Genomic DNA, 17,298 nt, shown 5'->3' with positions numbered 1-17,298 from the left:
TTTTGCGATTTAAATATGCATGTCATGTGATAATACCAGCAACACCGGCACACGGATTATTCGCGGCACATCAAAGATTCTAATAGATCTCTGAACTGAACTATACCACCAAATGAACTTTATTTAAAAAGAAAATTAATGTTGTCTACGACCAAAATAATATACCTAATGTTTAACAAACTGTTAAGTATTAAGGAACTCTGGATCTCCCCAGTGACGTGAAGTTCTTATACTACTCGTCCATAAGTTTCACGGTAGCCATCTTTTCATCATTATTGGATGGAAAACTGTAGACTAACACAATCTTCCCACAGCTGCTATAAAATATTAATCCATCAACGTTTTATGACATGGACCTTCGACCTTGAAAATTCGATTTGGCTTTCTTCGACTGTTTCTTTCTAGTTCTTAATGAAATTTATTGATATCGCGTATGCATATAGCGATCAACTAGAGCACTACTTCTTTCTTAAAGCTGCTAAAACTAGTACATTATAGATTTGTTTTAGGGTTATAATGGTAAGATAGTATTGGCAGACGACCGTCAAAAAGTCATAAGTAACATAATGAACCGGAAGCCGATATTCTATAGAGTACTGTTTCCGGCCTGGAGCAATATTCCACCACGAATCACCAAAATTTCCGTAAATGGAAATCTGATTTGTAGTGGACCTAGAATACCCAGTAGGTATGCCTTTAATAAAATTCGACTCTTTATAAAAGTTAATTTTTTTTTTAGTACAAATGGTGCCAGTTCTAACAATAATAAACCTTCAGCACAAGCTGAGCCTGGGAGTAACACCTTTGGCTTCATCGTCTGACCCTACTATCGATAACTCTCCAAATTTTAATAGCTTAGGTCCAGGTAAACATTGCAAAACATTTATTGTCTCATTATTTCTAAACATAATTTTTAGAAACTTCGAACCCTGAGTTTGACATCAGAGCGGACCACACTCCATCCGCCTCAAATAATAAGTTTGAAGACTTTAATCCTGGCCTGAATAACCCTTTCCATTTTAACCCTAATAGACCAGAACCTCCTCCTCATGGGCCTCCGCATGGACCTCCAGGACCCCCTGGAGGCAGACCTCCCCCAGGAGGACCTGGTAGACCTCCTCCACATTTTGGACCACCTCCTCCAGGTCCTCCTCCAGGTCCCCCTCCTGGTCCCCCTCCAGGTCCTCCACCAGATTTAAATCCCAATAATCCGTTTTTTAATGGATTGTCGACACCTGACCCCAATAGAGATTCCGATGTCAAAAGTAAGCAAAAATATTTGTTGCTCTATATTGAAATAATTTTTGATTTTTGTTTTTAGTAAATGACCAAAATCCGTTCTTTAGTCAACGTACTGATAGACCGGTTTTAACAACTAAAGTACCTTCAAGGGATTCATTGCCCCAGTAAGTCATATAACCTTAGAACATTGAAAGGCTAGAATTACTAAACAGCCACTTTGTTTGAGTTCAACATGTGCACAGGGGCAAGGGGGGTGTTTTGCTTATAAACGTATTTATCGATTCTCTGCTGTCACGTTTACACGCATTTTCAAAAGAGGAAAAGATTATATATAGCAAAAGCTGATGTCATCTTGCGAAATGTCATTTTGACAAACGGCTTTGTGTTTACTCTTTTCACAAGAAAATATCGATATTGTCAGAACATCATATCAAGGGACAACCGTCGTCATAAACGTAGAGTAATAAAACTTATTAAGAAATCTATAATAATTATTAAATATTAAATTTCCATAAAAATGCTTTTTATTAGATAAGTACCTTTACTCTAATGAAGTACGTTAAAGAAACGCATAAAGAGTTTATAAACGGTAATATTGTTTATAATTTAAAGCATAATCTATTAATAATAAATATTTATCATGTACCTAAATATTTTTTAACGACGCCACTGATAAAGATTACTTGTGTCGGTGGAATCAACAATGCGCTCGAGCGGCGTTGCAATGTTGTAGCCTTTTTCTCTAATATACGTCATACATCTACATTCATTTAACTTTGAATGTTGACTTCTTTCTAGAGTATCTTATCATATTTTAATAAAAAAAATGCTTCATATTATATTAAAGAGGAATAGTATTGTTTTGCTCCTGTCAAAATAAGTGACAATTTTTTATGATATTATAAAGTGTGTTTTTTTCTATTTGTACATAAGCATTTGGCATCATTGCATCAGAGATGTTGCTGACCGCGGTATTGCTAATTCTAGCCTTTCCATATTCTAAGCATATAACAAGGCATTTATACAAAAATGTAAATAATATGTTTTATGTAGGACCTCCACAGACAACTTAGACCGAATATGCGGACGACCAATAACGACTAACTCTTTAATAGTGAATGGCCAGTCAGTGCCTAGAGGGGCTTTTCCCTGGTTAATAGCCATTTTCAGGCAACTAGAGAATCTTAGTCTCAATTATATATGCAGCGGATCGCTTATATCAGCAAAACACGCTGTTACTGGTAAGATATTAAATCTGGTAGCTATGGTAAGATAGACTTTTTAAATTTTCTTTTGTAGCTGCCCATTGTGTAAAAACGGAGTATCGACGCGTAAAACCTACAGAGATCGTATGCGTTCTTGGCAAAATGAACATTAGAAAGTGGGCTACTGCCTCTGGGGAACAAATGGTTGAGCCAGATTCTATTATAGTTCATCCTGGTAAGAATGAACACTTTCAGAGAGAATTATAAAATAAATAACTTTTTTTGTTTGGTAGACTACGAACCAGGAACAGCCAATGCAGACATTGCAATAATGACTTTCCCAGACCCAATACCATTTAGTAAAATTATTATGCCCGTGTGTCTTTGGAGAGGTAACAATGACCTTACCCAAGTGGTTGGCAATATAGGGACAGTTGTAGGGTAAGTACAAGAATTGAGTCACCTTTTCCTGCCCATATGGTGTAAAAAGAAGCTTCCTGAATTGAGTTTTTTTGATATGTAATAGTATAAGTCTATTATGAAATGACTTTGAGAACTAAAATTTTAATATAAGTATGTTTAGTTTTTTAAAGCATATTTACTAGAACTTAAAAAACTTTCTACTACATGTCTAATAATTCCTGTAAATTTCTACGCTTATTGTTACTCATTATGATTACAAAGATGAATAAATTATTTTATTTTGTCTATTTTTAAATATTTGAATCACAGGAGCCATGATCGCAGAAGATTACTCAGGCTTATTTACATGAATAAATTCCTTTAAATTTCTTGCTTGGCAATCTTCTTGGTGTATACAATAAAAATCCATTTTTCATTGCTTCAAGAATTGACTAATAATTATAAAAAAGATCTGGAAGGTCTAGCATTAGAAACTACCATTCTAGAAGAGTTATCAAAACTCAGAGTGACCAAAAGTTTGGAATCACTTCTCTTGCTAGAGTACAAACAAGTACCCGGAACCAGTTAACTATTCAGAGGCTTAGAAAAATCGAGAATTATATTGACTAAGGAGGAAAAGCACATCAACTTCCTACGAGAGACCAGGAATAACTATTCTAATTTGAAATTCGCAATGTCAGGCATCAGATCAGTGCAGATTCTAGAGCACACCAGTAAAGAACTGCTGTGATCCCAACTTGCATACCATGGTTGGACGAAGACATACCTGGTAAATGAATATGACCAACGATACCAAGAAAATAAAGAACTTACGCTAGATGAAGACAATCCAATTTTTGCCAAGATTGACTCTACCATATAAAAAACCATCATGAAGGTATCCGAGAGAATCCTGTCCAGTACCGAAACAAACTGGAATGCTTGTGAATGGATGTACTAAGGAAAACGTAATAAGCAAAGAGCTTAATCTTGTGATTGCATCAAAGCCTATGGTCTCGGATTTTTTTATTTTCACTTCTATGAAGTCTATCAGCTTACCTTGGGCAGAAGAAGATACATTTCGCTATAAGATAAGAAGTACTCTGGACCAACTGGTAAAGTTAGGAAACAACCCAAAAACGAATATTTTCAGACAGAACCAGACTGCACTCAAACATCTAAAAAGAGATACTAACTTCAAGATTCTACGAGTGGACAAGGGCAATGCAACAGCGGTAATGGACGCAGAAAACTACAACAACAAGGTTAAAGAGAAGCTCTGAATAACGGTGAATATAAACTATTTAACAAAAATCCTACACCAACAGATGAAAACTACAGGGCTCTTAAAAATCATTCTGCTGATCTCTTTAATGCATTGCGAACCAAACTCACTTCACACCATAACAAGATCGAAATGTGGTCATGTTTATTGCCAGGTCTAGGGATTCGCCAATATCAAAACTTGACTAATTTATGTATACACCATTCATATACCAATATCAAACTAAGTTTTGATGTTGAGACTCCGAGAATTCCCTAACATTATCAGGCAAAATCTCAGACAGGACGCAATACTTACCGAACGCACTGGACTTCCACTGGACCTCTTGGAAGTTTGTTTTTGTAACTCTTACTTTAATTCAAATATTGTACGACTTAAAGCAGGAGTTTTTTTTTAAGTTTATACCCAGAACGAAAGGCTTCCAATAGGCTCGTCGTTATCTCCAGTGGTGGCCAACATATACATGGAGTAATTCGAAGAGAACGCTGTGACGACACCTCAATCCAAACCCAAGGTGTGGCTTCGATATGTCGACGACTTATTTATTATTTAGGACAAAAGCGATACAGACCTAGCAACATCAATAATTAGATTAGGCCAAGCATCAAATTGACAATGGAGTTAGAAACTAAGTCACCGCTGCCCTTCTGACTCCTAAGAACTTTAATATATCGCAAACCAACACACTACAACTCCAATCATCCTGGTTCAACAAAGGTGCGACAGGAGCAACAAAGTTGACCTTAACAGAGAAATAGAAAACGAGACAAAGCAACAACTGGAAGTCAAGACAAACAAACATTGAAAGTGAACCTGAACAGGAGAGATTGTCAGGTCAGAAAGCAGAATACGGTTGGCTAATGGCCGCAACATACATTGGATAGAAGCAAAGATTTTGTCCAGGGAGCTGGAAGAAACACTGGAAGAAAAGAAGATTCCTGAAAGCAACTTATTTGAACGCAAAATTAAGGAATATTTGGCCAGTCCAGTGTTGATACTCCCAACATCTGGGATTGCTACTATCGAGACATTGCGCTATAGATATATCTAAGGCGCTCTACGCATGATCAGACTTCATATATTACCCATAACCCCTAATATATAAGCGTATACCGTGGCCGTTCTATTAAAGATAGATAGGTGATTTTTTCACAGATTATTTAGATAAATTATATAGGGTGTTTTGCCGAATTTCATGACCCTCCTCACTATGGGAGGGAAGTTAAGTTTTTTTTTATAACGTTATTATTAAAATAGATAAAAAGTCAAAAATTACAGGAGCGTATAGAGGAGAAAAGGGACCATATAAGAGATGTAAAAAAAAGTTAAAAAAAAATTGAGTGAGTAAAAAGTGAGGGTTGAAATGTTTATAAATGAAAAACTAAGGTCTAAAAAAATCGCAAAAATAAGTGATAAGGAACTTTTTTTTAGCTAATTATCATAGTTTTATATAAAAAAAATAAAAAGTTTACTCTTTCAAATAGGTGAGGAGTAATGAAGTTTTTTTAAAAATTCAAAAAACAACTATAGCTTAGAAACCGTAAGAGATAGAAAAGTTTTTTATAATACTTTTTTTAATAGCCTCTTAAGGTTTATCAAATGCATTAAATAGTTTTTTAAAATTGTGTAATTTTCGAAATACTTATGAAAAAATGACAAAGTCCAACTCCTCACTAATAGTTTAACAAAAAAAAAGTCTATCATAACTAGAGGATCATCACATTATTTAAGGTGTTTAAGAAGAAAAAGTAGTGGTTTCTAAATAAATAGCTAGAGGTTGTTGGTTGCTTGGTTGGTTTTTTTTTTCCAATATAATATACATGTATGAAAATTAAAATGGTCTAAATATTAAATCGAAAAAGAAGAAGATTGTGTAATGTAATTTTATGTAAATAAATCATTACCATCATCGCCACCGACGATAAAGCAGGTAGTTTTTGTGGTGACCCTTTTTTTTATAGACTCATGGGTGCTAATTCAGGTAATTAGAACAATAATAATTTCAAGTTTTTTTTTCCGATTTTACAGTTTGGGTAAAAAAAAATTATAAAATTAAAATTATTATTAACAAAACAAATAAATCCCACATAAAAAAGATGAGAGAATGAAAAAATGTTAAAATTTTAAAAGTAAGTTTAACATGAAAAATAGTAGGGGTTCTTAAAGAAATAACTAGAAGATGGTAAATAATTCTAAGTGTATGAGATAAAAGAGTAGGAGTTTCTACAAATATAACTAGAGGTTCCTACCTACATCTTCTTTTTCTATTTTCAATCAAGTTTTCAGGTTTAAGATTCATATACCAACCCAACCCAAGCCAAACCCAACCCAACCCAACCCAACCCAACCCAACCCAACCCAACCCAACCCAACCCAACCTAACCCAAACCAACTAAAACAAACCCAACCCAACCAAATCCGAAGAGCTTTTGTTGTTAATTTACACCTGATAACGGTTTAAATAATTCCCAACCGAAACGTCGTGCTAAATTTAAAATAAAGACGAGAAGATGGAAATTTTAAATTCTATGTTTTTTCGCCATGGTCCTCAAGAAAGCTATACTGCTTAAAAATGAATTCTTCTACAGTTACTCTTTTACTACTTTTTTAAAAACAAGCGAGTCACTTAAGCTTTTGGACTGAGGCTTCAATAGCTTTAATTTATTATATACAATAGACTAATATATGTCTCAAGATCTACTTGACTCTATGAAATTCTAATTTAATAGATTTTTCAAACTACCATATCTTTTACTTGACTTCATCTATAGTGGTCATTCCGAAGTGAATGCAAAAACTCTCGATGGTGTAGCTTCAAATGATCCAAATGATCCAAAAATGTTTAAATATTCCCTATACCCCCTGTCATACTGAAACAATCTAATTCTGGTTAATTGGTTATAATGTTATTTACATTAGATGTTACAAAATAGAATATATTTGACATATCTGTCTTATTATATGTCTCGGTTAACTGCTAACGTATCTTTCAGTTGGGGCAGAGATGAAAACGGTGACATAAGCACTGCAGAACCCAGACAAGTCAACATGCCTATCGTAGACAACTTGGAATGCCTCAAAGGTGGAAGTTCTACAGCAGGCCAAGCTTTGGTCGAAATTGTATCAAAAAATACTTTCTGTGCTGGTAACTAATGTTCCTACGTAATTTTTCATTAAAAATTAAATTTTTGCTTCATTTAGGCTTCAGAAACGGCTCGGGTCCATGTAATGGAGACAGTGGCTCGGCGTTTCTACTAAGGAAAAATGGAATATTTTACTTAAGAGGTGTGGTGTCCACTGCCCTATCGGAAGCCACACATAGATCATGCAATCTAAAAGAGTATGTGGTGTTTACCGATGCAAGCAAGTATCTCGAGTGGATAATGAGTATTATGAAGCAAACTTAGATTTAAGTATATAGAAAATATATTTTTTGTTTTTATTTGCATGGTGTCGTTATTTTGGAAATCATCCTATTTTTTGCGTACTCCTTTCTTGGCGCTTCCGATGACTAGAATAAATTTCTCCTGGAATGTACCGTAAGTAAAAGATTTTTCTTTAGGCCTGTGATTTAAACCACCCAATGCATCAAAATTATCAACTGAATAATTTTATATGTACACATTAAACGCGTCCGCAGTAGACTATTAGTATTTATTTACTACCATTTATGTCAATTTTAACGCGCCAATTAACTGACTTGAACTGCCCTATCAGCGGCGAGAGATCAAAATATATTTACCAAATAGACCACTTTTCCGGAATATTCCTTAAGCTCATTTCATCTTAAAATGATACCAAACCTGGATGTCGATATAGAAATAAGGTTACCCTCGTGCAACAGGACCTCTCGTAGAACTAGCAATCCACGCTATTCTCCAGAGAACTTAAAAAGTATAACAGCACATCAGAATTTGGACGTGAGGAGAACCGAAGACCATTTCTAATGTGCTGTGAATCATCTCTCAATCCAGGTTGTCGAGTTCGCCTGCCATCTTGTCAGTTGCCAGGCTTCTTAAGTCCTTGGCCAGCAACTCCTTCTTTAGAGAACATAAAGCATCCCAAACATCCTTATAGCTTGATTTTTTATGTGACGCCTTTTTGGTAAGCAGCTATGCAGCCTGACTGTAAAGTTAGATCGATGCAGCTCTTTAACTTTAAAAAAAAAATCTCAGATACTCCTCCAGATATTTGTAAGTCCTTAGTCACACAATGTGCCAGAGAGAGCAATACTCAGCTACAGCATAAATAGGTCTTACTGAATTTCACAAATCATACCCTGCCGACTCTTTCGGTCCTTAGAATGATGGAGCATGAATTTATCGAATGCCAAAGCCGACTCTGGTTGATCAAACGGACCGAAAATATCAATAGCAAGGACATCCCACGTTATACTGACGGCACACCAGCATGGATTTCCTCTAACAACTCCGAAGTCTGATATTTAGGCAGAACGATTGTCAATCGTGGTTAACTATTTTACACCGAAAGAGTCCACCTTCCGAAATTAGGTAGTTCCATTGTGCCCAATATGACTTGACACTGGGAGAGTATTTGGCAACTCCTTCGCTTCCTTTATCCAGGTTAAGACTATCTGAATATCGTGATCTTTCTCTTGATCTCATATAAGGTAATATTTATATAACTAAAAATAAATAATAAATAAAATGTATAAATATAACTCATATTTCCAAGTTTCATCGACCATGGTGGTTCCTAACAATTGACCATCATTCTATTCTGCCCGCTGACAATGCTTGCATTTTTCTAAAAAGCATTTTCTTGATACGGTTTGCTGAATACGGATCGCCGATTGCCCCTTCTCATCGACCTTCCTTAGTTTAGCGATAGTGGAACTAGCATCTTTTGGACAGTGTCTTTTTATGTGACCTTAGTCACACAATGTGCTATTTTTCAATTTGCTACATTTCCTTTAACATCAGTCCAACTTTCGATCCTAGTGCCTGTTCTTTGCTCGTCTCTCTAAATCAATTGCTTCACCGATTCGAGAGCTTCTTATTTACCAGCTAGACCATTGTTCCGAAAGATTCGCGAATCTTCTACGTGTTTCCAGAGATGTCGTGCAAAGTGGCCGCTTATGTCACCGAGATGATTCCAGAAGATGAAGAACAGGTGCAATATCGTTACAATATTTCACGTATATTCTATTAAGACTCCAATTAAGAAAAAAAAAAGGGATTCTTGACAGGGATAAAGGTCCAATCCCTTACAGTCAATTGCAGAGTTTAGTTAGTGTTTAAGATTTGTTCGGCCATGCTTCGTTGCATTTTCCCCTCTATTAGTTACATCTTTAGTATCTATATAAGGTCACTTTGGTAAGTAGTTTTAGTTTAGTTTTAACTTTCTCCCGAACTAAATAAAGTTTAAATTAAAACGAAGATGCTAAGGATGTCAATAGTGGTAATTTTAGCGCTAACGCTTTTTTTGCAATCTCAATGGTGGCGTCCCTGATTTAGCGGTTTCTACAGGTTTTAAAATTATCATTTTGCGGTTGCTCATATCTGAGAGTTGGCAACACTGTACACATTATTTTATCTACAAAATAATGGAGTATAAACATATAGAACATATTGTCAGATTTGTTTATGTAAAAAAACTCAAACCGTGTCAAACTTCAAATTTATTTTCAAAATTTTATGATTACAAAATATTACACACGAGTTGCCGTTTATGCTTCTTACCCCTAAAAATTATTTTTATTTTTAATAATGTTCGAATGGGTATTAACAATGTTTAAAAACTAAAATTTTTAATTTCTACTATAATCGGTATTAGATTAATCTTACTATTAAGTCCAGCTAAGCTTAGGTCCTATTTCTTATTATTGACAAGGATGGATATAGATATTCTGGGTAAGTCTATTCGGATATTATCCTAATAAAGTAATGGTCGATAGTAAAAATTAAAAGAACAAATATATTGGGTACACTTAACAATTGCATTTACATAAATACAAATAGAGTAATATATACAGGGCCGGCCAAAAAGTTTGACTAACCTGAATTTTTTTTAAACACTTAATAGTACTGAGCAACAAAATTATTTTATTTATTTAATGATTACAGTCTTTTATACGAGTTGTATTCAATAAAAATATTTGAAATAGTATTTTTCTATGCTTTTGAATGCACCTCATATAAATCTTTTTTTTTACACTTAATTAACTTAATTTTTTTTTAACACTAACTTGTTATGGGTTAGGGTGTTTACAAAATATTACAGGGGGTATACTTGTTATCCTTTATCAAGAAAACACCCTATAAGCAAAATATCGACTGCAATATTTATTTAAAACGGCTTAAATTATTCACATTTTTAATATTTAATTTCGTTGTAATAAAAATTAGTCAATTGACGCAGCTTAAATCATATTCGGGGATAAAATTTAATATCACAGGAGTAACTATTAGAATAAATAATTCAGTACTTTTTGACAAACCAGGGTAAACTACATAATTAATTTAGAAACATATACAGTGCGGTCCAAAAGTCAGGATTAAAATCAATATTTAGTAAAATGAATAAAGACTTATTGCTTTTTGAACTGCACTGAGTATTGTTTCTTTCAATGGGGTATATCAAAAAAATATTAATTTTTCAAAATTAAAAAAAAATACGCCCGCGACTGCATTATTATATTACTTACCTGTACATACACCTAACATTATTATACAAAACTTTACCCATAATGTTTAGTATGCTTATATCATAAACATCCTAAGCATATCCCTATAAACATCAAAATATTTTGCCACAATTCGTTCTTATATACAAGAGACATTTTTTTGCATTTTTCAGTACAATAATTTTTGTTTTATAGATTTTTATTTTTAGATTTTCTTAGTGTAGTCACCTTAAATGTAAAAATGATAAAATTAGTATGATGAGGAGAGATGGATCTTTGGCGGACGCACTGGAGTGTTCACGGTGACCCCTGGCTGGTTCAGCTAAACCTAAACAAAATAAAGAATAAATATTATTAAAGCTACATAAGTATAGGGAGCAATATTAATGACAGGAATAACTTACAAAAAAGGATACGAAAATTTTAATTTTTTTAAAGTTATTTGGGAGTTTGCCGCCATATTCTGAGACGCCCTGTATTTTATTAATTTATATCCTTTTCTAGCCTTAGAAATCTGTTTTTTCTCTTACTTAATATTCTGATTTTTTAAATACTCGAATGTATAGTGGTGTAAAGCTTGTGTGCAACTTGGGATGCTCTTTCCATTTAGATATAAAAAAAATTAAAATTCTCAGCCAATAAATATGAAAATTTTGTAAATGATTTGTGTAACGTTTTATTTAAAAACAAATAATTCAGTTTCCTAATTTCCTCTCTGATAATACAATTTATAGCATCAATTTTATCATGCCAATCATGTTCTTGCATTAACTTGCGGCAATTTAGTAACTCAAACTGCTTTAAAATTAAAAAAAAAATACGATGCAACCTCATCGATTTTAAAGCTCCAACTATTTTTGCAATTGCAATTTACTTGTGCGATAAACTCATTGCGAGAGGTGCATCATGTAGAACTCGCTTATGTTTTAGTCTTGAGTTAAATTGCTGTCCGATTTATTTTAGGTGTTTCATTTTGAACTACGCGTTTTAAAGTTTAATTATTGGATAATAAAAGAGGAATATGCTAGTCTAAAGTGCGATTTTGACACAACTTCTCGTAGAAATTTTATCGTGCTAACTAAATTATTCGTGCAACTACTTGGAGCGACTTAGTGTTAAGAGGTTTTTAGATTTTTAAACTTAGAATTACAGCTGGCACTTCAATTTGTTGAATGAAGGACAGAGACGTTTTATATAATAAAATTAGTATGACTTCATAATTTTAATATATGTAAATATTTTTAAAAGTTTCAGTTCTATAATTTAACTTCCTTAGTTTGGTTGGCAATATTTATAAAGGGTGTTTTTTTTAGAGGCGGAGAACTTTCATTTGGCAACACTGTTTTTTATGACAGCCGACCTGATAGGTCCGGGTCATTTTTAGATTAGTTTGGTTTGGCAATTCATCATGAACAGACTCATGCCGGAGCAACTTTTCCAAATTGTTCAAATTTATCTTGAAAGACATGGTTCTATTCGAGAAACACATCGGGCATTACGTGAGTTTTATGGTGCTCATAATCGTTCTTCAGAGAGATTAATTCGAGAAACTGTTGATCGTTTTCGCAATACTTTTACTCTAGTCGACAATACTCATCCCGTAAGACGCCGTACAGTGCGCACGCAACAAGCGATAGCTGCTGTGCAGCATAGTGTTAATAATGATCCATATGTGTCAATCGTCGTCGTTCTCAACAAGTGAACTTATGTCCATCCACTTTATGGAAAATTTGTCGCAAAGATCTCGGATTGCGAGCATATAAAATTCAACTTGTCCAGGAGTTGAAACCCCAGGATCATCTTTTGCGCCGTACATTAGCTGAATGAGCGGAAGGAAAGATTGCTGTTGATCCACGATTTCATATGAAAATTTTGTTCAGTGATGAAGCACACTTTTGGTTAAATGGCTATGTAAACAAGCAGAATTGCCGAATTTGGGGGATGAGAATCCACGAGCTATTGGCGAAAAACCGTTTTACATCCAGAAAAACTAACCGTTTGGTGCGCTTTATGGGCCGGTGGAATCATTGGTGCTTATGTCTCAGAAAAGCTGATGGTCAGAACGTTACAGTAAACGGTGAGCAATACAGAAACATGATAACCAACTTTTTTGTGCCTCAATTGGAAGCTGTTGCAGGCGTTACAGAAATGTGGTTTCAGCAGGACGGTGCCACGTGCCATACAGCGCGCCAAACAATTAATTTACTGCAAGAGACATTCGAGCAACGAATAATTTCAAGGAATGGACCTGTAAACTGGCCAGCTCGTTCGTGCGACTTGACGCCATTAGATTATTTTCTTTGGGGCTATGTTAAGTCGCATGTCTACGCTGACAAACCCGAAACACTTAAGCACTTGGAAGCCAACATACGACGCGTGATTGCCGAAATACAGCCTGCAGTACTGGAAAGAGTGTGTGAAAATTGGACCTCTAGATTACGCCACGTACGCGCCAGCCGTGAGGGTCACATGCCCGAAATCATTTTTAAATATCAATGCCAAAAAAAAATTTTAATATAAAAGCAAATTTGTTCATATCAATAAAATATTTTGTGTTTAATTTCAATTTAAAGTTCTCCGCCTCTAAAAAAAAAGAAAATTGGACAAGTTAAGTTGGTAAATGCCATTAGAGAAACATGATTTACACTCCTAGAATCAAACAGATTTTGGTTCAATTTTACGTATTTCCGAATTAAATGATCATTTATTTGATTACGAGTAATATGTAAAATATTTTCTGAGGGAATTTTCTAAAGCGCCTTTTAACCAAGCAACATCGCATCAACCGTTTTCTGCGATAAAAAAAGCGCTTTATGTTTACGTAATTTAAAAAGATAGTTCACAGTAATGGTCATTGGTGACAATAACCGTTAATCAAACTAATATCTAATTATTTCTTTGTCACGCAATATTTACTTTACGCGATTAATAATTAGATCTTTTAAAATATTTTTAGTGTTTTACTTCGTAAAGTTCGTAGGTTATCGCAAGATTAAAAATAAAAGAGAATTAAAATTTTTTTTGCAATAAAGTTACTGAGTATTTATAATGGTACATTTTAATGTCACAACTTTGCAGAAATATTATTGTAGCGGTAAAATCGCCTCTTGGTAATTCGCATGTTCACACCACGATTCACGAAGAATCACATTCATTTTATACATTCCCTGAGTGTAAGTATTTTTTAACTCTTCTGGCAGCAATGTCATGATACAGCTTCTTACAGATACTAAATGTTATAGAGCCAAATAGCTGAAGTCAAAAAATCGCGTTTATGTTCGCACAACGAAACCCTGCAAAAAGTTGTAATTTGAAGTGACCTAGCGTCGGGACTTATTGTACTTGGCGCCTGTGTAATGGTGTCTGTGAGAAATCCATTAAAAAACAGACCCGTCATTGTGGATGCATGAAATGCAATAAGTTGAAAAGTCAAAAAGTGTCATTAGAATAAACATGGTTTAAAATCAAAGCATCTTTGCTTGATATCACTTAGTTCTTACTTATAAGTTCAAAATAGAGATTCTAGAAAAGTTACTAGTGATATAACTCACAATCAGGAATTGTATTGCCCGAAACCAACTTGAATTAAGTTTGACTCAGATTTTAATTTTGCGCGTCTTGATATAATTAAGTCCAATAAAACTAAATGAGAATACTCAAGTGATGACATCGATCATAATACAAAACGTTGCAGGCCTTGTTTGGTGATTGTTATTTATAAAATGACGTTTGCCGTGAGAATTAAGATAACTTCAAAATTCTAAGTAAGTTTTTAAAACTCGATTCTATTTTTGTAAAAATGTTACAGTATCAACTAGCCGCTGCTATAAAATCGTGCTTCAAGTTCACACAACGAAATTACGCAATAAGTTCAGTAAATTTATTTTTCGTAACGTAATTTTCCTCAACTAAACAGAACTATTGTAACTTATTTGCGTAAAAAATCTCAGTTCCATGATATTGTTGCTATCATAAAATCAGCATGTTCCCACAACGAAATCAATCACGCAACAAGATGAGTAACTTTATTTTTCGAAACGTAATTTTCTCCCAAATAAACAGAGCTGCTGCCACTTATTTACTAAAATAGACAGAACCAATGTCATTTATTTACGCGATAAGTGATTCACACGATGTTATAGCTTTATAAAAGTACGCTTTCTGTTCACACAACAAAGTTGATAATGTAATAAGTTGAGTAACTTTATATTTGGTTACGTAATATTCACCCAAATAAACAGAACTGTTGCAATTTATTTGTGTAATACAGCTTAAGACACATGATGATATTGCTGTGATAAAATTACGCTTTATGTTCACTCGACGATGTCAATAGCGCAACAAGTTAAATAACTTTATTTTTCGTAACGTAATTTTCTTCCAAATACACAGAAGTATTGCAACTTATTTGTACGATAAGATCGGAGTCAAACGATGTCAAAGCTGTGATAAGATTGTATAATAAAATTATGTACTTCATGTTCACATCATTGAAATCATGTTATAATATTTTACCAGTTATAATTTTTATAGGGATTTATGAGTTTTTACTAAAAAATTGACTTTTCTTCTTATTTACGTGAACATCCTTGAAGATGAACTGAGACGTTATCAAATACGACAAAAGTTACTTAGTCAAGCAATGCTTTAATGATTTGTCAAATTTAACGCATTTTTCGACTGATACTACCTCAACAACCGAAGAGGGTTCTAGGTGTATCACGCATTTTATTTTAAACGGCTTGTTGGGAAGTTTTTAATGTTGACACTTCCCGAAGAAAATTTATTGAGCCTTTAGCATTACGCAGTTAGTTTTTTTTTTGTAGAACATTATTCGTATTGCATACTCCCGTAAAATATCAGAAATGCTACGAGATAAAATTGCCGTAAGAAGTTATACTGTCAGAAACCAACCTAAGAAAAAGTAGTTTGGTACTCACTTTTGTTAATTCAATATGCTTAAGACTCGGGTTTTAATAATTTTCTTGAAATATATATTTTTCTTAAGTTTGTTGAATATTTTTAAGCTTTTTTTCCTAGGAATTTGCAATTCGATATTATTGCGTTGAGTATAAACAGATCATAAGGTTTATTCTAAATTCGAAACTATTTCTCGCAGCGATGTTATCGCGCTAACGAAATTGCTATGATAAAATTGACCGACAAAGTAAATCACGATTATTAAAATATTATGTATATATTTGTACATTAATATTAAACCCTTAAGTACGGACACTTGTTTTTCGAACAGTAATACTGACAGGGAGTCTCGTAGACTCCTGTCAATATATATATATAAATAAAAACTATAACAAAAGCCTGAATGTCATATTTATACATTATTACGTCAAATACGTTTACCACACGTTTATTGAAAATACATATTTGTATATTATTTACGAAAAACTAACAAAAAAAGTTGAGATATAAAATTTTTAATTTCCAAAACATAATACAACTTAAGGGTCCTTATTCATAGAATATGTTGATTAAACCTAACTGTATCGAAAAAATTGATAACATGAAACTAAAGTAAAGCTAAAAATAATTTTAAAAAAATCGAAAGTTGAAGGACAAAAAAATCTGCAAATGAAACAGTAACGCTAATGTTTTAGACGTCTTCTGGACCATGACAACAGTTTATGCAACATTTACGTGAACACTGAAGGCATATGGGCTTTTTGCATATTATACAGGTGTATACAGTCTTTCTATTCAATCGGGAAGGACAAATATAGCAGTATTTCCTGGTTTATAGACGTTCTTCCTGAATTGGAGGCTCCGGCATACTCAAAATTCGACGAATTAGACCTTTTATATCTCTGTTAACATATGAATTTTCTAATCGATCTCTCATATGATTCTGAATCAACTGAGATGCTAAGGTTTTAATGAAAGTGAAACAGGACAAATCATTATTAGGAAAGGAAGTTTATTATAAAAGAGTTTACACTGCAAATATCGGAAATTTTATAAAAAATTGCCAATGGCCATCGTCGAGTTCGGCGACTACACGTATATTTAGCACATTTCTCATCCATGGCATCAACTCCTCCTTTCGTACAGTTATAAAAGGCATTTATTTCAGTCTTTCCTGTTGCTTCATCAGTTGCTTCACAATGGTGCATAGTTGATAAAATTATAACTGCTTTATTTTTTTTAGGAGTATGTGAAACGATAGTCATATTTTTTGTAAATCCGTAAAGCGTATCACCTCGTTTGCGATCTTTTCTAGGAAGAAGTTTAAGAGAAATCTCCTTTTTATTTTTTCTAAGGGTCCCCATAAATGTCAATTTATTTGCAAATAGGTGTTCGGCAAGTTCTACAGATGAAAACCAGTTGTCAGCAGTTATATTCCTATTGGAATTGTACAAACATTTGGCGAGCCTTATGACTGACTGAGTTGGTTTACAAAGTTTTTTCTCTTCATTCGTCAATCCACGACCGTCACTATCTTTGCCTGCATAAATATAGGCGTTGTATAAATATTGGGTTCTTGCATCTGTTAGTGCCATTAT

General features: G+C 33.8%; 2 protein-coding genes across 4 annotated transcripts in view; one reads left to right on the top strand and one right to left on the bottom strand.

The window, feature by feature from the left end:
* Nucleotides 1-7,576, top strand: part of LOC126748366 (serine protease gd-like) — a 35,191-nt gene extending 27,615 nt beyond the window's left edge. For both annotated transcript variants that reach the window (XM_050457549.1, XM_050457558.1), the window contains exons 3-11: nucleotides 510-684; nucleotides 740-865; nucleotides 918-1,265; nucleotides 1,322-1,406; nucleotides 2,296-2,483; nucleotides 2,542-2,682; nucleotides 2,741-2,888; nucleotides 7,128-7,279; nucleotides 7,336-7,576. In XM_050457549.1, coding sequence (XP_050313506.1) covers nucleotides 510-684; nucleotides 740-865; nucleotides 918-1,265; nucleotides 1,322-1,406; nucleotides 2,296-2,483; nucleotides 2,542-2,682; nucleotides 2,741-2,888; nucleotides 7,128-7,279; nucleotides 7,336-7,541 — 1,569 coding nt within the window. In that variant the 3' untranslated portion in view covers nucleotides 7,542-7,576. The remainder of the gene's footprint in view (nucleotides 1-509; nucleotides 685-739; nucleotides 866-917; nucleotides 1,266-1,321; nucleotides 1,407-2,295; nucleotides 2,484-2,541; nucleotides 2,683-2,740; nucleotides 2,889-7,127; nucleotides 7,280-7,335) is intronic.
* Nucleotides 7,577-9,757: 2,181 nt separating this feature from the next.
* The window catches only part of LOC126748396 (lachesin), a 776,345-nt gene continuing 768,804 nt past the window's right edge, over nucleotides 9,758-17,298 (bottom strand). For both annotated transcript variants that reach the window (XM_050457624.1, XM_050457613.1), the window contains exon 10: nucleotides 9,758-11,108. In XM_050457624.1, coding sequence (XP_050313581.1) covers nucleotides 11,005-11,108 — 104 coding nt within the window. In that variant the 3' untranslated portion in view covers nucleotides 9,758-11,004. The remainder of the gene's footprint in view (nucleotides 11,109-17,298) is intronic.

Source organism: Anthonomus grandis, chromosome 2, assembly GCF_022605725.1.
Source record: "Anthonomus grandis grandis chromosome 2, icAntGran1.3, whole genome shotgun sequence".
NCBI classification, from domain to species: domain Eukaryota; kingdom Metazoa; phylum Arthropoda; class Insecta; order Coleoptera; family Curculionidae; genus Anthonomus; species Anthonomus grandis.
Note: the sequence above shows the minus strand (reverse complement) of the source record. Positions and strands in the feature narration are given on the sequence as shown.